At 43.0% G+C, this 24,366-nt stretch overlaps 1 protein-coding gene across 7 annotated transcripts in view; it reads right to left on the bottom strand.

Annotated features, from left to right (window-relative positions):
* Positions 1–24,366, bottom strand: part of LOC310648236 (zinc finger MYND domain-containing protein 11-like) — a gene marked incomplete at its 5' end in the record, with an annotated part of 204,714 nt that overhangs the window by 7,260 nt on the left and 173,088 nt on the right. For 5 of the 7 annotated variants that reach the window (XM_083375978.1, XM_083375980.1, XM_083375982.1 and 2 more), the window contains 3 exons: positions 9,500–9,772; positions 17,053–17,121; positions 19,707–19,914. In XM_083375978.1, the coding sequence (XP_083232104.1) occupies positions 9,500–9,772; positions 17,053–17,121; positions 19,707–19,914 (550 nt within the window). The remainder of the gene's footprint in view (positions 1–9,499; positions 9,773–17,052; positions 17,122–19,706; positions 19,915–24,366) is intronic. The other 2 variants (XM_083375979.1, XM_083375981.1) reach the window with 1 other exon arrangement.

The following is a 24,366-nucleotide window of genomic DNA, read 5'->3' as shown; positions in this document are numbered from 1 at the left end:
GAAACACACCCTCGTCCCACATCCACATTGACTATGCAGGGCCATTCCAGGGCCAACTGTTCTTAGTGGTAGTGGACAGCCACTCCAAGTGGTTGGAGGTAGTCCCTGTTCCCAACATGACCTTGGCTAGGACAATCCAGGTGCTCAGAGCTCTCTTTGCCACACACGGCCTCCCCGACGTCATTGTATCAGATAACGGGCCTCAGTTTACCGCTAATGATTTCCAGGCGATCTTGAAGGCGAATTGGATTAAACACGCCACCTCCGCACCCTTCCACCCATCGACTAACGGGCAAGCTGAATGGATGGTAAGGACGACCAAGGACGCACTCCAGCGCATCATCAGCGGGGACTGGCATCACAGACTGGCAAAATTTCTGCTCACCCAACACACCACACCGTGCGTTGCCACCGGGAAGAGCCCAGCAGAAGTACGATGGGGACGGCGCCTCATCACCAAGCTTGACCGGTTGCACCCTGACCGTGTAGCAGCGGACACAGACAGGCCCACATCACATAGGGTACTGAACGTGGGGGACCTGGTTTGGGCAAGGAACTATGGGGCAGGACACACATGGATTCCAGGGACAGTGGTTGACAAAACGGGGCCCCTATCCTACATTGTAGGGGTGGAGGGGGATCGACACATCAGGCATCATATAGACCAGCTCAGAGGAAGGGTCCCTGAGTGCACCTCACATGCCCAATCTGACAATCACACCCCAGAAGAGGCCAGACCGACGGGAAACCACACAAACCCTGAACTGGAGGAAGATGGCCTCCTACAACCAGCCCGGCAGCAGCAGGGCATCATTGGCGGCAGGAACCGGGCAGCCGGACCTGACCCAGTGCAAGAACTTCGTGAGCCAGACAGGACGGACCAGGGAGTCGCCACACCCAGGCGGTCCACCAGGCCCCACAGGACACCTGCATACCTAGCAGACTATGTGTGCAAGTGACATCAACTCACTGTTATACATTATGTTGTTGTGTAAATAGTTATGTGTGTGCTATAGTTACTAGGTGGTTCTTCTCTAAGGGGGGAGGGGTGTTATGTATCCAGGTACAGCCTCTGCATAGCAGCAGCCACCAGGGGGCGTTGGTCTGGACGGTTCTGGCGGGAAACCCAGTTTCGGCGGGAAACCTAGGGCCAACCCCATTGGCTAGCTGCCTACCTGGCCAGGTATATATGAGGCCAGGTAGCCCTTGTTCTTCAGTACAAACCCCCCCACAATAAAGAGCTGAACTCGTACTCCGGCTGGCGTCTCTTCCTTGCATTGGACCCACTACACAACACTTTCTTCCTCCAAAAACACCTTGTGCAGCATAACCCACGCCCAGTTGCTCTTAACACAAAGTCACTTGATTCCCAAGGGGCCAAAATCCATCCAATTGGAAAGAGATCCACTAGTACTCACCTTGAAATATTCCAGGGCTGCAATTTGAAAGAGAAGGAATCACTGGTGACACTGGGGTGAAGCCACCATGTGGCTTGGCTAAAGGTCAGATGTGTTCAGTCCTCCACAGCAAAAAATGCTGAACTTCCCCAGACTGTATTGCTGCACCAGTTTGGTCTAGTGGTTAAGGTACCAGGATAGAAACTGTGAGACTGTGAGTTCTAGTTCCACCTTAGGCATGAAAGCTGGCTGGGTGACTTTCAGTTACTCTCACCCCCAATCTACCTCACAGTGTTGTTGTGGGAAAAATAGGAGGAGGAAGGAATATTGGGTATGTTCACCACCTTGAGTTATTTATAAAAACAATAAAGGTGGAATTGTCAGGCACAGGAAATCAGGAGCCTGGATAGAGTTCAAAAGCACTATGAGTTTGGACTTCCGGTGGCGGCGCGGCACCGGAGACAGCCGTTTCGGGCTGCCCGCTGCTCAGCTGTGTTGTTTTCACCCGAAACAGCGCCGATCAGCTGTTCGGGTGAATTTGAAGCCCCCTCCCCGGGAGAAGAGGAGGGGGTGAGGCCCCAGGTAGGGGTTGAGTTCTCCGGGGCCGCCTGAGCTTAAAGCTTGGGCGGCTGAAGGATTGAACTCCCCCGTAGCCTGGGTTGCTCCCAGCTGTTCAGCGTCTCTGCTCCGGAATTCTTGGAGCAGAGCCAGGCGTTTGCGACCACCCCTGCCAGAAGGAAAGACCCTGGAATAAAAGGAGCAGGCAGAGCGGTACAGGAGGAAAAGGTGAAGAGGACTTTTATTTTTACTCTCTAGCTTAATGGACTTTTTAAACTTAAAGTGAAAGTGCGTAACAAGTAAAAGTAAAAAGATGGCGGCTAAACCTCCCTCAAAAACTCTTCGGAGTGCTGGAACTTCCCCGGTGCAACAGACATCGTTGCAAGCCTTGCTTCCTCCTGCTGCATTGACATCGAAGGATTTACAAGATGCTCTTGAAAAACATGCCCAGGTAATTTTAGAAACACTGGGTGATAAATTGGCAAAGGTGGAGGAGAAATTGGAGAAAATGGAGGAGAGGATAGAAGAGAGGATGGAAGAGAAATTCAGTGCGATGAGGGTAGACATTTTGTCTACAGTGGAAAGTGTGGCTGAATGTGTGCAAGGTTTGGAAGAAAAAGTGGAAGATTTGACTCAAAAAAATGCTATATTAGAAGTAAAGGTATTGGAGAATGAAGAGTTAAGAGATAAAATGGACAGAGAATTGAGTCTTGTTCAGTTTCATCAGATGCAGTATGCTGTTAGAATCAGAGGCTTAAAAGAAAATATTAAAGAAGACCTAAAGCAGCTGATTTCTGAAGCTCTGGAAGCAGTATTGGGTCAGCCAGCATCTGAAATAAAGGGATGCATGGATAAAGTTTTTCGTGTAAATTCATGGATTGCTAGACAGAGAAAGCTACCTAGAGATGTGGTGGTTTATTTTGCAAAGAGAGAAATTAGAGATGAAGTTATTCAAGCCGCCTATGATACTAAAGTAGTGGTTGCTGACCAAGAAGTTTTGGTTTTAAAAGAAATTCCTCCAAAGATTTTAAGGAGAAGAAAGGACTTTGCATTTCTTGTGCAGGAACTTAAGCAACGTGATATAAGGTTCAGATGGGAGATTCCAGTTGGATTGGTGGCGATGCATGAAGGTAAAAGATACCGTCTGGTTACTGTGACACAGGCGTGTGATTTCTACAATAATGTTTTAAAAGCAACCCCACTATCACTTCTGGAAGCGGCAAAGGGATCTGGAGAAGAAGATGGACAGACAGAGGAGAATGGTGCTGGAGGGGATCAAACTATAACTTCGTTGGCAGATGTTGGAGAGCTGAGGGTGACGCGTGCTGCTTTAAAAAGAGCAAAACAAATAAAAGAACAAGACCAGCAGAAGTTTATGGAAATTTCAAAGCGTACTTACAGCGAGGCAGTGGGAGAAGCACGGCCCAAAGGCGACAGAGGGGCTATTAAAGATGTGCTCCAACAGCTTCGGGATGACAAGCATGGCGACTAAATTTCTAACCTGGAACGTTAATGGACTAAACTCGCCTCAGAAGAGAAAGAAAGTTTTTCAATATTTAAAACAATTTAAGATTGATGTTATATGCTTGCAAGAAACGCATATTAGGGCTATGGACCAAAAGTTTTTATTGAACTCAAGGTTGGGTACGCAATTTGTCGCCTCTGCAATGAATAAGAAAAACGGAGTGGTTGTCTATGTTAAAAGTGCTTTAACAGCGGACTTAATTGAAGCAGATAAGCATGGAAGATACGTAATGATAGATTTGTTGTTAGAAGGCAAAAAAACGCTTTTAGTTGGGCTGTATGCTCCTAATCAACAACAACAACAAGCTGACTTTTTTAGCTTACTTCATACAAAGCTTACTCAGTTGGATTACAAATCGTTTATTTTTATGGGGGACTGGAATGGTGTTTTGGACGTACAGATGGACAAGGCTGGTTTTTTTAAGCGTGTTCCGTGTCATGTCAGACTGCCTAAATCTTTTTTTGAAATGAAGGATGATTTGGAATTGTGAGACATTTGGCGTGACACACACCCGCATGAAAAGGATTATACTTTTTTTTCTGATAGACATCAATCTTTTTCCAGGATTGACTTCATTTTGTTGACTAATGATTTTTTTTCTAGGATTAAGAAGGTAAAGATTTGTGCAAGAGCTATTTCTGACCATAGTCCAGTATGGTTAGAGATTAATAAGGACAATAGAGATAGGCGCTCGTGGCGCGTAAATGAGAACTTGTTTAGAAATCAGAAAAATGTGGAAGAGTGTAAACAGCGAATGAAGGATTTTTTTGAAATTAATATGAATAAGGATACTTCTATGGACATGGTTTGGGATGCTAGCAAGGTCTATATGAGAGGGGTGTTGATATATATGAATAATAAACACAGACGTACTTTGGAAGCTAGAAGGAAAGAATTGGAGAATGAAATTAAGGAAAAAGAGAATGCCTTGATTCTGAATCCATTGGATGTGAAGACTAAGGAGGTTATTATGCTATTAAGAGGACAATTTGATAAACTAATGGCTGACCAGGTGGCTACCAATTTGCGGTTTGCCAGGCATAACACTTTTTGCAATGCTAATAAGCCAGGTAGATGGTTAGCTTATAGACTAAGGAAAAAGCAGAGGGCTTCTAATATAGACAAAATTGAATATAAGGGAAAGGTAGTGTTTCAACAGGATCTTATTAAGGAAGCCTTTGTGGATTTTTATTCTAAATTATATGCTAAGGAGAAGATTAACGAAAAAGACATTGATGTATATTTGGAGAATGCTAGCATTCCGGTTCTTACGCAAGTACAAAAAGAGGAGATTAATCAATTGATTACAGAAGAAGAAATACTTACAGCAATTAAGGAGTTGAAGGTGGATAAAGCGCCAGGTATAGATGGTCTGACTGCGGCCTACTACAAAAATTTACAATTAGAGATGATAAAACCGTTAAAGGAATTGTTCCAGATACTCCAGAGAGGGGGAAAGGTGCCTCCGTCTTGGAGAACTGCTTTTATTTCTTTGATTCCGAAGGAAGACCAAGATGTTACTCAAGTAAAAAACTACAGACCGATATCACTATTAAATACAGATTACAAGATATTTGCTAAAGTGTTGGCTAATAGATTGATGAGGGTTCTGCAACAGGTGATTCATGGGGATCAAACTGGGTTTATTAGTGGTAGGCAAATGAAAAGTAACGTGAGGCATATAGTTGATGTGTTGGAATTTTTGGAAAGGAACAACCAGATCCCTGCAGCGCTAATTTTTTTAGATGCTGAAAAAGCCTTTGATCAATTGAATTGGCAATTTTTGATGAAAGTTTTAGATAAAATGAATTTTGGGGATAAATTTTTGCAACCAATTAGGGCATTATATCAAAAACAAACAGTCTGAATAATAGTTAATAATAGCTTGTCAGAAGCATGTAATATCGAGAAGGGTACAAGGCAAGGGTGCCCGTTATCGCCTTTGTTATTTGTGTTAACATTGGAGATATTACTGGTAAAAATACGGAATTCGGAAAGAATTAAGGGTATACAAATTAGAGATCAGGATTATAGATTGAGAGCGTTCGCAGTCGATCTGGTTGTTACAGTGACCCAGCCGGAGAGCTCTGTTGTGGACCTGATGGAGATAATAATGCAATATGGGAAGGTTTCTGGATTTAAAGTTAATGTACAAAAAACTAAAATTCTGGCTAAAAATATGACAGCATCGCAAAAGGCCCTTTTAGAAGGGTTAACTGGATTTGAGATTGTTAAAAGGGTCAAATATTTGGGGGTGCTTTTGTCGCCCTCTAATACAAAACTATATAAAAATAACTATGAAAAATTATGGGGAAAAATCCAAAAAGAAATGGAGAGTTGGGAAAAACTGCAATTGTCTTTGTTGGGGCGAATCGCAGCAGTGAAAATGAATGTCCTGCCTAAATTTTTATTTTTATTTCAAATGATACCGGTTCTTAAGAAAGATTCTAATTTGGAGGAATGGCAGAGAGGTATCAATAAATTTGTCTGGGCAGGGAAAAGGCCACGAGTTAAACTTAAGATTATACAGGATACTCGTGAAAGAGGTGGTCTTAAAATGCCTAATCTTAAATTATATTATGAAGCTGCTGCGTTAGCAGGTATAAGTGATTGGATTAATTTGACACAAGAGAGATTATTAAATCTTGAGGGCCATGATTTGCTGTTTGGCTGGCATGCATATTTGTTGTATGATAAGAAGGTAGATAATGTGTTTAGAGTGCATATTTTAAGACAGGCATTGCTGAGAGTTTGGAAGAAGTATAGACATAAGTTAGACTGTAAGATACCATTGTGGGCAATTCCAAAACACGCAATAGAAAATATAAATGTTGGTTTTAAACATGATGTGACTACGTATAAAGAGATTTTAAGCTTGGAAAGAAATGTCTGGTGTTTGAAACCATATAGCCTCTTGCGAGATGAAGAGATTGTTCAAACTTGGTTTCAATATATTCAGCTACGGGCCAGGTGGAAAGAAGACCAGAAAATTGGTTTTACAATGACTGATGAAAATCTGATAAAGCAAATTAGAAATCAAGGACCAGCACATATTAAACGGATATATCTTGCATTGATAGAGATTGACTCAGAAACAGAACTTGTTAAGGACTGTATGATAAAATGGGCCCAAAACATCCAAGAAGTTATTACAATGGATACGTGGGAAAAGATTTGGGTGAGGAACGTAAAATTTACACAAGCTCAAAATTTAAGAGAGAACTTTTATAAAATGTTTTATAGATGGCATCTAGATCCTAAAAAGCTTGCAAGTATGGATCCGAATTATCAGCCAAAATGCTGGAGGTGTGGTGATGAAGATGCAACATATTTTCACGTATGGTGGACTTGCAAAAAGGTTAAGGCCTTCTGGATTAAAATTTGGTGGAATATGCAGAAGATTTTCAAGCAAAGGATAAAGTTTTGTCCGCAACTTTTTTTGTTGGGAATAATTACAGATGCTACGGTTGTGGACACTAAGTTGATGTTGAATTTAATTACGGCAGCAAGACTCTTAATAGGTCAGTATTGGAAGAAAGAGGAACTGCCGACCACAGAAGAATGGACTTTAAAGGTTTCTGACCTGGCAGAGATGGCAAAGATTTCGGCTTATTTGAAAGATCACTCGCAAGAACGTTATATTATGGAATGGAGAAAATGGATTGAGTATATCCAGAACAAATATAGGACTAAAAAGTTTCATGTAGCATTTGAATAAGTCTTCCTTTTCTTTTTCTTTTTTTCCCTTGTTTTCTCTATACATATATATATTTAATATTAATAGTGTTTGTATTATCCTATATGAGCCAGAGAGTGATAGATTTTAGAGTTTATGGTTGTTAGCATATGGATGCTTATGATTGTTTTTTTTTGTTTTTATACCTTGTACTTAGCTCTGGGAAGTCGGGGGGGGAGGGGGAGAGGGGTGGGGAGGGAGGGAGAGGGGAGGGGGGACTGTTAAAGATAAAATGTATGTTAAAACTTTTCAATAAAAAAAGCACTATGAGTTTATTCTATGCAACCTATACACAAGAATCTGATCTATTAATGGTCAAGACGAATTGTAAGAGCCATGGTGGTGCAGTGGTTAGAATCCAACACTGCAGGCTAACTCACTGCTCATTTCAGGAGTTCGATTCTGAATGGCTCAAGGTTGACTCAGCCTTCCATCCTTCCGAGGTCATTAAAATGAGGACCCAGATTGTTGGGGGCAATATACTGACTCTGTAAACTTAGACAGGGCTGTAAAGCACTGTGAAGCAGTATATAAGTCTAAGTGCTATTGCTATTGCTATTGGTGCCAGATAAGAGTCAACAGACTTCAAGGGGGACTGGGCTTACTGTAGGTCCCATACGGGGGCATAGCGAGTCCAAACTGATGATACGTTTGACCCCGCCCTTGGGCTCTGCTTGGTCATCTCCTACAGGGATAAAAATAAATACTATCTGCACGTTAGAAATTCAAGTGATCTGCACAAATGCAGGGGGATATAAAATGTGGCTTCAGCATCTGTAATGCAGCAGGTGAGTGCTACCACTAGATGTTTTGCTTCAGTTTAAAAAAGACCCTTTCTCTTGCAGGTGTCAGCAGATGTAACCTTAGAAAATCTTACAACCTGAACTCTTACCCTTCCTGGAAGAAGACAATGTCAGTCTTGCATATCAACCAAGCAATTAGTCCTTGCTTAATCAATCTTTGGTTTGTTTTCTTGATTCCTGCTGCCAGAACCCAGAAGAAATGGGCAAAATGCAGCGGCATGGGCAGTTATGGGCATTCTTTGATATGCCCATGTAACACCACTAGTGTGCAAGCTACACTAACTTCCTCTAGGCTTCTGGGCATAATTCAAGTTGTTGATAATCACCTATAAACCCTACATGGCACAGGGATGGCCTATTTAAAGTCCTGCTTTCTCCCAACAGCATCTGCTCCTTTCTACATTCTTTAAATAAGTGAGCACACTCTGGGTCCTCTCCTTGAAATAATATCACCTTATGAGATTTAGGAGGTGTGTCTTTTCTGTGGCAGTTCCTTCCCTCTGCAACAATCCCTCCCACAACATAAAGTGGGCTGTCCTGCAGGACTTTAGGAAGACAGTTAAAATATTGCTTTCTGCCTTGGCCATTTGGATCTGGATGATTAGATCAACTGTCTGAAAGTGCAATGAATTGAGTTTCTGGTTGTTGATTGTTTGCATCATTTTAGTTGATACTGTTTTTTTGTTTTGTTTACTGGTCTTTTATAGCCTGCACAGAGTTGCACTGTTCAAGTTGGGCAGCTATATTAAGTACATACAAATTAAGCCACAGTTTTGGTTTGTTTGCTTTGCATTCAGTATGGTGTCTGAACATACCCAATACCTTCTTCTCCAATTACAAGTCATTGTTAGAATCAGCCAAGATGGATAAACTAATAAACTGTGGATATACATCATGCTTCATGGCGAAAGATAAATGATAGATTCCTTTCCAGGGCGGGTTCATAGGTCACATTAAACAGAACACAGACCACAGAGTGGCTTAGCATTAAGCGCAAATTCGGCTCAGATTTTCAACATGGAATCCTGTACTGTGCCTTTATCAGAGATCACGCATGAGTCGTAGGCATCCAGTAGAATCCCCAGTGATAACAAAGTGATGGGTACATCAAGATGTCTTTGCACAAATCACATATAGTAAACACTTGTGTCATTTTGCATCACAACACAACATGCAGGAAGAATAAAATTTATGCCACTCTCCCAATGTTGTCATGAGCCTTTCTGCCCTCCCCTGTCCCTCCTCACACAACCACAAAACGCTTGCAGTGGGGCAATGGACTTCTTTTCTAATATGATCAATTGTAGAAGAATATAATTGCACTGTGATCAGCCAGGGGATTATCACCCTTCTACAGAAGAGTGGCTACCTTCCAGGACAGAATGAATGAAAAGACGTATGTATGGAAGCAAATTTTAGTAACTATGAATAATTAGGATTAATTAGAATATTCTCAACCTCCCATTAAACTCACAGTTACCTTCTCAATAGCTTCCCGCACAACCCTCTCTATTTCTCTCTTGTGATCAGCCTTGATTCTATCCTTGAAGTCGCTGAAGATTTTGGTGTATTTCTCGTGGCACATGTTTTGACACACGCCATCGTTATTCGTCTGGGTGCTCCGGTGCAGCATTTTAGGGGAAGAGGCACTTAGTTTCTTGGTCTGGGTTGAGACTGAAATTTTTTCAGTGGGTTGACACATTGTGGGGATTTCCTGACTTGAACTCACTGCTTCCGTTTCAGGCTCTGGCTCCTAACATAACAAAGAAGGTGTCACTACAATGGCCAATGAAAAGAACTACAACCATTTAGCTCAGAGAGACAAAGACTGAAATGTGTGTATTGAATCAATTATAAATATTAGTTAGGTAAAAGCTAACTGTGGTGTCCTTTAAAGACAAAAATGTAATGCTGTGTCATACAATTAAGTCATAATCATGCCAAAGACTCTACCATTTCACACAAAGGGAAAAATTATATGCATTATGGTACCAATAGAAGAGAATATTTGTAGTTCTGGGTTGAACTGTGCAATCCTTGGTGCTCTCTGAGCTTGGCTGTTTTCTTGCAGACATTTCATTACCCAACTAGGCAACATCATCAATGCAGCACTAGTTACCTAGTTGGGTAATGAAATGTCTGCAAGAAAACAACCAAGCTCAGAGAGCACCAAAAACTGTGCATACTGTATGCATTATAAAATATCATTACTTAGTAATAAGACTTCTGTTTCCAAATTACTGAGCTTTGCACATCTCCATTAACTAGCATTGTAACCTTGCAGAATAGGTATCTAGGCCTCTCTGAAGATACTCAACAGTTCAATAGGTGTGCGCATATATTTGGAATGTACACATCAGTTCTTTCTGCCAACTGGTCCAAACAAAAATATTCTAAAGTTAAAACTGGCACATCTAAGTTACAGTTAGGCAGAAGACAAGAACCTGCATGGAAACTTATAGTCTTACATTCCATCTCTATTAAGGATAAATGAGTTGGAATCCATTCCAAATGAATACTGCAAATTATAAGAAAGATCCAATTTGGATAATATCACTAGAATTGTAGAGATGGAGGTCAAGGATATGCAGTGTTCCAATATCTCAGGGGCTGCCATAAAGAAGAGGGAGTCAAGCTATTCTCCAAAGCACCTGAAAGCAGGACAAGAAGCCATGGATGGAAACTAGTCAAGGAGAGAAGCAACCTAGAACTAAGGAGAAACTTCCCGACAGTTAGAACAATTAACCAGTGGAACAACCTGCCTCCAGAGGTGGTGAATGCTCCAACACTGGAGGCTTTTAAGAAGAGACTGGACAGCCATTTGCCTGAAATGGTATAGGGTTTCCTGCCTGAGCAGGGGGTTGGACTAGATGACCTCCAAGGTCCCTTCCAAATTCTTCTTCTTCTTCTTCTTCTTCTTCTTCTTCTTCTTCTTCTTCTTCTTCTTCTTCTTCTTCTTCTTCTTCTTCTTCTTCTTCTTCTTCTTCTTCTTCTTCTTCTTATTATTATTATTATTATTATTATTATTATTATTATTATTATTATTATTATTATTATTATTATTATTATTATTCTGTGTGCAGAAAACTGCCTGCCTCAGTATCTTGTTATCCGCATGTCTGTGAGCTCATTCCAATTAGCAATGCCAAGGACTTCCAGTTACCAGCTAGATATGAGAGACTCTGCCCTGTCTGGGATGTTCAGATGTTCTCTAAGATTGTCTAGGAAGTACATCAATAAACAATGCTTTTGCTGTGCGTTATTTCCTGCTTGTTAAAACTGTATAAATACAATAAACTCTGCGTAGGCAGACAGACATTTTGGGACACCCTGCGATGACTGGTCTTTGAATCTGACAGCTGGCGCCCTGAACAATAAATCTTTAAAAACAAACAAACTAACAAAAAGAGATTTGGAACAGGGACTTTCCTCCAGGAGAGCAACTTTCAACATATTTACCTTCGTCTGGAATAGACTCCAAGGTACCTTCGTCCTACGGGACCCCTCAGAGGTAAGTATGGGTTGCAATCTATCTCACCAACAGCAGCAGCATGTAGAGGAACTTCACTTCCTGCTACAAAAGTCAGGGCTTAAAGCACATGAGGCAGAGATAAAGAAGCTCATTGGAGAGATAGGGAAACATTGTCCTTGGTATCTGGAGCGCGGGATGCTCCATTTACAGGAATGGGTAAAGATAGGGCATACTTTACAACTTGAACCCCGGGCTCCAGTTCAGATATTACATCTATGGTTTAAATGCCGTCAAGCAGTAGAAAAATTTGGCTCTGATGCTTTGGCAGGACAACAATTGACCACAAAACCTCCACCTGATTATGATAAAATAAAAATTTTTCCCCCTAAATCATCTTTAATTGAACCTTCAGCTCCTCATGAAGAGGTTAATTCTTCTGCTTCTTCACAGCCATTGTATACCCCCATGAGGCAAATTTTAGAGGAACAATTAGCAAAAGGGGGGGGGCAGGAATGTAGAAGAAATTGCTGATGGGTCTGGTCCCTTTGCTTCAGTTGATGCTCAAGTTGTTTTACCAGCTGCTACTTTACAAGTTTCTTACCAAGCATTTGGAACAATACCTGTTTCTGGCAAACCTCATCAAGCCTTCTCTAACATCAGGCAGAAGGCTACTGAGCTGTATCCTGATTTTGTTAACAGATTACAGGATATAGGAACAGCTTCTTGTCAAACCAATTTATTGGCAGCCGCTTTATCGCAAGGCAGCAAGCCTCAAGGAAAGTGTTATAACTGTGGAAAACCCAGTCATTTTAAAAGGGAATGTCGAGATCCGGGGGGGGGGGGTATGTCTGCAGCATCCCGCAGCCCTTTCTATCAGAGGTTGAAACCAAAAGCAAGGGGTTTTTTTCTGTCTTTTTCTTTTAATCTGGCTTTTTGGACTATTTGATTCTTTTGTCGGAGGTGAGGACACCTCCCACTTCACACCTACAAAAGATCCCAGGTTCAATATTCCTTTTAGTCTTTCCCCACTGTCTTTTGAAGTTGGTGGGATAAATTGTAAGTAACCATAAATGTTCCTCTCCTTTTAATTAAAAGGGGAGGTCTGTTTTGTCCTCAAACCCCAAATTGATGTGTGTTTTGTTTTGTAATATACTTATATTTGTACATTTGGAACATTAAGCTTGGACTTGGAATGGTGAGAAAAATGGGAGATGATTAAAGGGCCCTTTAAAACCATGTTTGGTTGGAATCACCTCCTGATTTTTCTCGCTTCTTGCAGGACAAGCCATATGTCTAAATGAATGTTGTTTTACTAGTATCTGTGTATATATGTCTGTCTAAGTTGTTCTGTGTTATTCCAAGACTTGGAAGAGGGTCTAAATCCCCTCTGATAACAATAAACAAAAAGGCCTTATTTCAAAACAAACAAACAAACAAAAAGAGTTTTGGAACAAGGAGCTCATTGGCTTGTAAACAGCTCCCTGAAATTATAATAATAGTGATTGGTTTGCCTGGAGAAAGTATGAAATGAAATTTTTGTATGTGAAATTGTTTATGCCGGCAGTTGGAATGGACGTGAATGAGTTAATTTGCTGATGTGTAAATGTGTGTGTCTTAGTCCTCAAAACCCTACCACCCCCACCCCGTCCCATGCTGTGAAAGGAACAGTAAATTGCTGGTTTTATTGTTGTGTTTACATGTGAAGAGTTTTATGGGGGATCTGTGAGTGAGTTTATGAAAAATGCATGTGAAGAAGAGCAAGCTATTTTTTTAGTGATGAGATTTTTGTAAAATTCCTTTTACCTTTTCTTTTCCCCCTCCAGTCTCTTTCTCCCCCCTCCCCGCTGTGTTACTTTAAGAATGAGAGAGAGAGAGAGACAGAAGAAGGGGGGGCTCGTTGTTTTAACTGTTTTTTTCTCTCTGCTTAGAATTCTGGTCTGAGAAAGGGAGGGTGGATGTGAAATTTAATACCCACTCTTGCAGTTTCAGCTTGGAGGTTTTTTTTTTCCTGGAAGGAGGAGACAGTACTTCTTGGACAATTCTTTTTGAAATCTTTTGAGTTTTAAAAGAAATTACTCTGCATTGTTTTGTTTAGATTTGTAAGTTTTAACCTACTTGACAGAAGTTTGTTTCCATCTGACTGGAATCTGATTTTATTTTCAGAATAACCTATCTCTTCAGTGTGCTTTAACTGACTATGTGGGCTGTATTGCATATCATTTGCCTAAAGATCCTCGACTTGTGTGTTTAATGACTTCTTCTTTTCCTATCTGCCCATTGCTTTCATCTTCTCTGCTTTTGCAAGCTACGACTGTTTTTTTCAGATGGAGGGTGAATGAGGGGAGTGATTGCTTACAAGGATTCTTATGATGATACATGGAAGGTGTCCTACACTGCAATACAGTCGTCCCCGCAACACTCAGAATTGTCTGCTGCTATTTTAGCTTTTTATACCTTTTCTCAACAGCCTTTTAATTTAATCTCTGACTCTCATTATGTGTGTCAACTTATTTTTAATCTTCCAGGTGCTTACATTACACCCAGGATCGACTCCAATCTCATGGCTCTGTTTTTAACTTTGCAGCAACTACTACAAGACCGAAAGCATTTATACTTTGTTTCTCACATACGCAGTCATTCGTCTCTTCCTGGACCTCTTTCTGAAGGTTGCTGTTCATGTTTTACCCACTTTGTTTTCAGATCCTTTCTTCAGTCACTCTTTTTTCCATCAAAATGCCAGGGGGCTGGCACAAGCTTGCCATATTCCACTTGACCAAGCCAAGCAAATTGTTTCATCCTGTCCCCAATGTTCTGGGGCATCTTCCTCGGGGGACATGGGAGTTAATCCCCGTGGTTTTGCCTCTAATCAACTATGGCAAATGGATGTCACCCATGTTCCCTCTTTGGCTCCCTGGAAGTATATTCATTTATCTATTGATACCTATTCAGGAGCACTTTGAGCCACACCTCAACAAGGGGAAATGGCTAATCATGTTATTTCTCATCTTTTTTCAGCCATTACTGCCTTGGGCAAACCCTCCTCTTTAAAAACTGATAACGGTCCGGCCTATTCTTCATCAGCCTTTTTGCAATTTTGTACAACCTGGAATATTGTTCTTACTCATGGGTTACCCTACAATTCCACAGGTCAAGCCATAGTGGAACGTGCTAATCGGTCCTTTAAGGACTGTTTTCACAAACAAATAAAAAAGGAGGGATCTCGGGTACCCAATTTGTCGTGGGTAACACAACAGGTTAAAAAAGTTTTATTTACCTTAAATCAGTTGAATGTCTCTATTCAAAATTCGACCGCTTATCAGAGACACTTTCAACAGAAAACAAGTTTGCCTCCCCCTCTAGTATATTATCGGGCATTACCAGACAAAACATGGTTAGGGGAGGATAATTATAACTTATGACTGATTAATTGGGGACGAGGATACACTGCTGTGCTTGCTCCTACAGGACTCTTGTGGATTCCAGCACGTTGTGTTCGCCCAGCTAAGGATGTCGTGGCACCAGTCCCCGAATCTGGTTCCAGAAATGGCCAAAATGACTTTACAGATGGCACAGCGGCCAATACGATCTTGCCAGACCAGCCGTCCAGTAACGTGGGGAGATATGAAAAACCTGACCACCAAAGCGCAGGCAGTGCTGCAATAGCAGCATGTGGAGCAAACCCCCGAGAATTTATGCGCTGCCATTGTTGTGGTTTTAACTGCCAATTCCTTAGACATTATTTGTTTATGCTTGATTATTGTTGCCCTTTAGTGACAGCAGCTGTCATCTAACCCAAACATTCACTTGAGCAGCGAATGAAGCAAAACCTATGGGTGCAGCTAGCTAACATCACACAAAATGAAGTCTTTTGTTTATCTGAATCATATGACATGGAAAATTTGCTTTCTACATGTCTGATCCCTGTCTGTACCCCTTCTGCAGCAATTCAAAACTTCACTGGCTTGAGCAAATTTCTATTGAATAAAAACTTTAACTATGAGACTATATCTAGTTGGGGGTTGACTGCCTATGATATACACCCTGATGTAATTGCTTTGCACACCCCGATAGTAGCAGTCCCTGAGAATATAACATGCGCTAAAATAGTTAATTGTACATCTTCAAGTAAAAAACCTCACTGTTTTCGTATTAGTTCACCTGTTTTAAATTGTACAGCTTTTGAGGAGACTTCCTTTAATTTTGCTCATGTTTGGCTTCCACAAGGATGGTTTTTTACATGTGGTCAAGAAACTTTTAATTACATTCCTGCTAATATTAGTGAAGCACAGTGTTGTCTCAGCCGGTTGATTCCTGTTTTGCTTTCCAAACAGCAAATTCACTCAAACCGTTCTCGACGTGGGGTCACGCTAGATAGCACTTGTGACTCTGAAACAGCTTTACTTAATAAAGCAGAATACGTAGCTTTGGCTATATCTATAGTGGGTGTGCCAGCGCTTGCTGTTCATGCTCATCTTAACATTAACGCTGTTGCGTGTAATTTGGCAAAAACAATTAATGCTACTTCTATAGCTATTTCAGCAATCAACCACTAGCTGCAAGCTTTGCGTAAAGGTATTTTACAAAATCATGCTGCTATTGATTCTTTGCTTCTGTGTCAGCATTTGGGTTGTGAAAGTTTTGAAGGAATGTGTCGTTTTAACATTTCAGATGAATCACGAACCATCCAGCACCAGCTCAATATTTTACACAATTTGGCCTCTGATTTGAAAATTGATACTTTAGGATCTTGGTGGGAGAGCCTTTGGGCTTGGCTACCCACAAATTTATTGGGAAATGTCCTACGCTATTTAGTCATTATTTGTGCTATTTTGATTGGTGGGTGCTGTTTTGTTCAGTGTCTCCCTTCCTTTTGCAACATATGTATCACAGCTTTTTGCCCTAAACCCCCTCCCACACTGCCTCAGAGTCAGGTATATGCCTTGTATAAGCAATTGCAAGGATATTCCTCTCCTGATTAGGAACCTTCCATTAATCCTTTTTACAAGTCCTTGGCTAACAAAAAAGAAAAGAGTGAGATGTAGAGATGGAGGTCAAGGATAGGAAGGGACCATGCGCAGAAAACTGCCTGCCTTAGTATCTTGTTATCCACATGTCTATGAGCTCATTCCAATTAGCACTGCCAAGGACTGCCAGGAACCAGCTAGATATGAGAAACTCTGCCCTGGCTGGGATGTTCGGATGTTCTCTAAGATTGACTAGGGAGTACACCAATAAACAATGCTTTTGCTGTGCATTATTTCCTGCTTGTTAAAACTGTATAAATACAATAAACTCTGCGTAGGCAGACAGACATTTTGGGACACCCTGCGATGACTGGTCTTTGAATCCGACAAGAATAAAAGATGAATTAAAACAATACTTTTAAATGAAGAAAATAAAAACAAATTAAAATATCCTCTTTCAAGAAATGATAATCACTTTTCTGAGTCATAAAACATGAATAAAATGAATTTGTAAATATTCAGAAGGAAAAAATACTTGAATAATGTTTTCTCCCTCACCCACAAGTGCATGTATTTAATTGCCAAGCTGTTCCTTACTTCCTTTTTAGGTTCCACACTTTGATTGCGTCTTCCTTTCTTTGCTCTTGGCTCCTGAGTAACCTTTAGCTGGGGAAATGGATGAAGAAACAATAGCAATAAATAAAAAAGGAAATACTCATTTAGAATTGTCAGTACGAAATCAGTCTTTCATTTCTTGTTGCAAAAATGTTGACTGAAATTTCAAAAATTCAACTTATAAATGTTGATCATCAACTATTTTTGGCCACAAACTGAATTGCAAAATTTGGTAAAATTCCAGCTGCTCAAATTAATATATAAGTCCCTATATATCAAGGTGCCTCACCCCTTAAATTGCTATGCTCATATGTTTTAGATTACATGAAAAAGTCCATTACCAAGATAGCTTGGAATTTTTTATCTGAGAAAGCAGAACAGAGGCACGCTCTAACTTGTTTCTATAATGAAGTTGGAACAAAGCAGGCAGAGAAACAAACCCAGCAAAGTAGGTATTAGTTTCAGTCATCTAAAACAAGAATGCAAACGAAATCTAAACTCCAAAACTGTTTTGGGATTTGAACCCAATGTGAATCAGTCTACAAACTATGCATTTAAAAAAACCAAACAATGAAAGAGAAAAGTGGTTTCCATAACATATATTAGATTTTAAACAGTTATACAAACTTCAGGTACAAACAACTGCCAATTCTAAAAAACAGGGTGGAATTGTTATTGCTGCAAATCTTTAGATCAGATACAGTGATTAAAAGTAGTGTATGGACAGAATATACAGACCCATTACTATTACTGCCCTGAAATCTATGGATCAGTTCATATGAACAAACCTTGAACAAAGTTATGGACTGAAGAAGTGGGATGATAGCTTGTCCTCTGCTTCAGAAATGCTACTCTGTACAGTATGACTGTGGAGAATGAGATGCAATTGTTTGGAAAGATCCCAGTTATAATTTTAAGGAAAGGTTTTATTAAGAATCAATCAAGGATATTTGATCCTGGATGGATCAGAGACAATGACTGCAGTGGTTTATAATAGATCAGGGGTCTTCAAACTTGGTCCTTTTATGACTTGTGGACTTCAACTCCCAGAATTCCTCAGCCAGTGTGCCTGGCTGAGGAATTCTGGGAGTTGAAGTCCACAATTCATAAAAGGGCCAAGTTTGAAGACCCCTGGCCTAAACCCTTACAATAAAAAGGATGGAGGTTCAGAGGACCAGAATCTGGTGCAGTGTTTGCTAGATGACTGAAATATGGGTATTCAGATCTTTGATAAGAAGAAATCAGATTAAAGAAACTGCTTTACCTATCAACTTCAACTGGTCTTTATTAGCTGGGATGACTTAACCCAGACATGTCAAACACAAGGCCCAGGGGCCAGATCCAGCCCGAGAAGTGGTTTCATGTGGCCCGCGAACCCATCCAGGAAACAGTGAGGGAACGGCCCCCCACTGCCTTGACCCTGGCCCAGGCAGGCCAGGAGCCAATGTAAAATTTCGTGGTGGCCATCTATGCTGAAACGCATTAAGTCTTGGCTCCACAAGGCCGTCTGGAAACAGCGAGGGACCAGCCCCTGCCGTGTTGGCCCCACCCATTGGGTACACACTGGGTAGGTATCACCCTTTGTGAGGAATGAAGAAATGCACCATGGCCTGGAAGTGGCCAGCACATGGCCCTGCCTACTTCGGGCAGGCTAGGGGCTGGGCAGCATTGCGCTTCTCTTCAGATTCATGGCACCTGGCTCAGCCTCTCAGCACTGTGAGGAGAGCACCCCGCTGCCTACCAAAACCGGGCAGGCCAGGGGCTGGGCAGCATTGCACAGGTAACATCGACTCTCATGCTGCTCATGGCATCCCCTCCCCCAGAGCCCACCAAGCTGGATATGTGAAGTAGGCGAGGGCCATGTGCTAGCCACTTCCAGACCATGGTGCATTTCTTCATTCCTCACGAAGGATGACACTTCCCCAGCTGTGTTTCTTGCCTGTTTTTCTCCCTCCCTCATCTCAAATATTTTCCCACCACTTTTAGGAAGGAAGGAAGGAAGGAGAGGGAGGGTCTGAGGGAAGTCCTGCCTTAGTTCTTCCCTGCTGCCCTTTCACCATCCCCTTGCCCCCTCCTCCTAGCCTATCCTGCGGGGTCTCCCATGCTATTGCTAAGGAAGCTTTGGATACAAACCCAGGTCTCCTCACATGGAGAGGGAGTGGGCCTCCCTCTTGACTTTGCCCTCATACCCATCATCAGCAACCTGGCTAAGGAGAGCAAGCACAGCAGCAGCAGCCTTGAGGAGCAGGAGGTAAGTGCAGCTGGGCGCCCCCTTGGAGAAGTGGGGCTGGGCTTAGTGCCACGAATGTTTGAGGGCTGGGCTGGACATTTTACCTCCATGTCACCATCCAGGCCCCCCTCCTCATGGCCTGAGAGGAACAGTGAGGTTCCTCCAGTGGACCATGCCTTGGCACTTGCCCTGGTCCCATCTCCTTCTGCCAGAGACCCTCAGATCTGTCCCACTCCTGCCCAGGCCCCCATAGGTACCCTTAACGCGAATGATGTAGAGCTGGCCACGCCCACCCAGTAGGCCGTGCCCACCCTGGCCACACTCACCTGGCCCCCTGAGGGCAGCCACAATGCTGATGCAGCCCTCAATGAAATTGAGTTTGACACCCCTTAACCCATCTACTCACTTGCTCATTACTGGTAGAAGAAATGCTTGATTCTGCTTCCTCTTCTCCTTTATCCTCACTTTTGGATTTCCAGAATCTACCATCCCGAAGGAAACGTTGATGCAGCTCTAGCTCATCGCATGCTTTTTTCCAGCCTATGCTACGCTTTACATGCAGCTGGTGTATATTAACGGTGATATCCTGAATATTTTCTGAAGGAATCCAAGCCCTCCAGAATGAAAATGAAAAGATGCACTTAAGCACATGTTACACATCCTTTGAAGGTGGCTGCTAATTCAATTTTCAAATCATCCTTTTCTATGCCAAGCATCCATTCAACTCCATGTGTACTTACCTAAATGATGAAAAGAGTCTCCTCCATTAGGTTTCAGTGGTCACAGCTCCCATATTGAGTTTTTTAAATACCCCCCCCCCAAATACTCTTTATACATTCCCAATTTTAACTTTAATTCTATTTCAATTTTCATTTAAGGGCTCCTGCCCTTTGGAACATTTTAGCCCTTGTGGTGACATTTGATCCCACCCTCCTGACTTTTCATAAGAGCCTTAAGACCTCTGCCAGATGGTTTGGAGGCACAATGGGGGAGCTTCACACTGAAGGTGGTTGTCTTAACTAAACGATAAAGCCACCTCCCCCTCCCCCGTGTAACCAGCTCCCTCCTTTGCCATCTTGTATTACTGATTTTAATTTATCTACTTTGTCATTTTATATCTGATTTACCCCTTCATGGATTACTGCCTTGTCGTGGCGAAGGGGCTTGCATAATTCAATGAAGTTATGAGCTATGCCGTGCAGGGCCACCCAAGATGGACAGGTCATAGCAGAGAGTTCTGACAAAACGTGATCCACTGGAGGAGTAATACCTCCCTAAAAAACCTTGGTCCAGCTGGCCTGGCTGGTAGCACCTTGTAAGGGCCCCTTTCCAGGGTTACAGGAGAAGATGGTCAATGGTTTTTGAAGGCGGAAGAGGGCTCTATGCCCCAACGGCGGATAAAATGGCAGAACCATCTTCTAGGAGAAGGGAAAGTCTGATTTCAAACTCCACTGCCTTGTGGTTATATCTACTACTGGAAAAGGCTTCAGGAGTCAACCTCAAGGTAAAATCCAGAGCAAGAGTCCCGGAAGCAGTTCGCGACTGTGTACAATCACGTTCTGTTAACTCCTGCAACGCAGCTGGAACTAATCATATCAGCCTCGCCATTCCACTGGACTATTTCAGCGATGTGGAGAGGGGGGATCTGCTGCTTGGGTAACAGTCTATCCTCCATATTAATCTACCCAGGCCTCGTGCTCTGGAGAGGACACTCCAGCTTTGCATACAGCATTGAAACAACACGGGAAGTGACAGTTGCCGGTTATAAGTCTTTGCTTGATTGGCATAGAGCGTGACGCCAGGGGCCACTTTCAACGGTGGGAGAGGTCATTGTACCTCACTGGGCAGCTACCACCTGCCTTAAGCTGGGCAGCCACCAGCCAGTAAGGTGCTGCCCTGCCACGGTCTGTTAACTTCACAGGGTAGGTCAAAGCCGACAAGCAGATAGATAACTCTGCACCATGCAACAAACATAAGAAAATTTTAGCCCTAAAGTTGGGCACTTGGAATGTTCAGACAATGACCCTCGGCCTTTCTGAAAATTTGCAAGAAATAGATGACGTACATAAGACAGCTGCCATCGACATGGAGCTGAGCAGACTGCAGATGGAGATTGTTGCCCTTCAAGAGACAAGGCTGTCAGACTCAGGATTTGTTAAGGAGAGAAACGTTTCGGTTTTTTGGCAGGGAAAACCATTGAATGAAACTAGGGAATATGGGGTTGGCTTTGCGGTCAGAAACACCCTACTAGGATTCATTACTCCACCTGCGGCAGGAAGTGAAAGAATTCTGTTCCTGCAGCTCCACTCATCAACAGGGCTGGTTACTCTTATTAGTGCATATGCACTGACATTATCATCTTCAGTAGAATCCAAAGACAAATTCTACGACGATCTGGCTGCTAGTATCAAGAAAATCCCTGAGAAAGAACCACTGTTTATCCTTGGTGATTTTAATCCCAGAGTTGCAGCTGATTACAGTTCTTGGCCCACTTGTTTAGGTGAGTTCGGCATCAGGAAGATGAATGAAAATGGCCAACACCTGCTGGAGTTTTGCTACTACTCCAGTTTTTGTGTTAGCAATACATTCTTTAAAACAAAGCCTCAACACAGAGTCTCTTGGAGACATCCAAGATCGAAGCATTGGCACCAGCTCAACTTGATTCTTACCAGGTGCTCCAACCTTCCCAGTATTACAATCACACGCAGCTACCAGGGCGCTGATTGCGATACAGACCACTCCTTGGTGTGCAGCAAAATAAAACTGAAAACAAAGAGATTGCATCACTCGAAGAGGGAAGGAAGACCACAAATTGACATCAGCAAGACCCGCAATCAGGGCAAAGTGGAGGAATTTGCACAAGCACTCAAGGAAACTCTCCCAGGCCCAGCTGAAGCAAACACATCTGAACAATGGGAATATTTCAAGAATGCTGTTTATAACACCGCCTTGTCAGTATTTGGTAAAGAGATCAGAAAGACAGCAGATTGGTTTGAAGCCCATTCGGAGGAGCTGATGACAGCTATCAAGGAAAAAAAGGAGAACTCTAATTGCATATAAAGCCTTTTCCAGTGAGCACAACCTACAGGTTCTGCGAGCTGCTCGTAGCAAAGTCAAACAGACCGCCAGGAGATGTGCTAATGACTATTGGCTGCAGCTTTGCTCTTGGATCCAGATAGCAGCTGACACAGGCAGGGCCTGTGATGATGGCATCAAGCAAGCCTTAGGTCCAACACAGAAGAAATTTGCCCCTCTGAAGTCTGCTACAGGCGAGGTTATCCAGGACCGAGCACACCAGATGGCACGCTGGGGGTAGCATTACTCTGAGTTATATTCCAGAGAAAATGGGGTAACTGAAGAAGCATTGAATAATAATGAGTGCCTGCCTGTCTTGGAGGAGCTTGACACTGAACCAACTTTAGAAGAACTAACCGCAGCCCTGGATTCCCTTGCCTCCGGCAAGGCACCCAGGAAAGATAACATCCCTGCTGAAATTCTGAAGTGCTGCAAAGAGAACATCCCCACCGAACTGCATGAAATCTTCTGTCTTTGTTGGAGGGAAGGTGGAGTACCACAGGACATGAAGGATGCAAATATCATCACACTTTATTAGAACAAAGGCGACAGGGGTGACTGTAACTGTTGTGATTCAGTGTCACCCTGTGGGTACGGCAGCTGAATCGGACAATTCTGAGGAGGAGGAGGGGATTGGAGAGCCTGCAGAAGAAACTTCTGAGGCATCGCAGAGCTCTCAGCCAGGCCTCTCCTGTCTTGTTCCTCCTCAGACCCAGCTGTGTGAGCCTGAAAGCTTGGACGAAGATGATTCACAGCTGGCTTTGTTCAAGGATGCTCGAAGCAGGAGGCAGACAAGCAGGAGTGAACAAAGGAGGGCAATGAGGCACCTCGGGAGGAGGCAAAGAGAAGCCACGCCTTGAAACTGTGTTTAAAAGGGGAATGTGTGGGAGGTGCTGGTTGCTGAAGGCAACCGTTTGAACAGCTTCTGATTTAGTCGTGGTTAGTATTTGTTTTGCTCTGTTTTGGATCTGTTTCATTTCATTTGTGTAAATAAATTTGGTTGGCTTACTTTCAGCCTATTGACTATTGAAAAGGGGTTGTCCCTGACATTTCTGCAGGGCCGGTAGTAGGCTGGAACAGAACAGTTTGCCTTCAGCCTCCCACCCCTTATTATTATTATGGAGCAGCTACGTGCTGAGAATGCTCAGCTCACCCAGCAACTCGCTTTGTTGGCAGCTCAGGTGGCTCAATTGCAAGCTCAGGTCCATGCTGCACCCCCACCATCACCACCACCCAGGAGAAAATGCCAAGTTGTGATGCCGGATAAATTTAATGGCAATCCAGAGCTGTTTCCTGCTTTCCTGGGACAATGCCAGCTCTTTATCAGCGTGAGAGCAGCTGATTTCCCCACTGACCAGGATAAGGTGGGGTTTGTGTTAAGCCTTCTCTCTGGTGATGCAGCTCATTGGGGCACACCTCTGCGGGCTCACCCTACTCACTCTGTTGGACAACTTTGTGGGGTTTTGTGATCATATGCGTCTGATGTATGAGGACCCTATAAAGACGCAGACCGCTACCCGACGCTTGAAAGCTCTGAGGCAAGGGCTATATCAGTGATTTTTGGCTGCTTAGCCAGGATTCCACCTGGAATGAGGCTGCGCTTGTGGATGCCTTCCAGGATGGATTGTCGGAGATGTTGAATGAGGTGGCCCGTGTGGATATTCCCTCAGACCTCAATGGGCTGATCCATCTCTGCCTGCGGATCGACGCTTGGTTGCAGCAGCAAAGGAGTCAACGTGCCACCCCAAAGACCCTTGCAGCCCCTGTTGTGTGTGAGACCCCAGTTCAAAGGGAGGAGCCAATGGAGCTGGGTGCCGCCAGGTCTCGTCTATCGGTGACTGAAATGAACAGACGACGATAGGGGGGGTTGTGTTTTTACTGTGGGGACCCTGGGCATTTGGCTGCTTTTTGCCTAAAGAAGCGACAACGGGCCTCAGTGACCGAGTCTGCCCCGAGAAAGTCCCCTACTCTTCTGTCGGGAAATGCCCCGA

Source organism: Vipera ursinii (assembly GCF_947247035.1).
Source record: "Vipera ursinii genome assembly, chromosome: W".
In the NCBI taxonomy this organism is placed as follows: domain Eukaryota; kingdom Metazoa; phylum Chordata; class Lepidosauria; order Squamata; family Viperidae; genus Vipera; species Vipera ursinii.
Note: the sequence above shows the minus strand (reverse complement) of the source record. Positions and strands in the feature narration are given on the sequence as shown.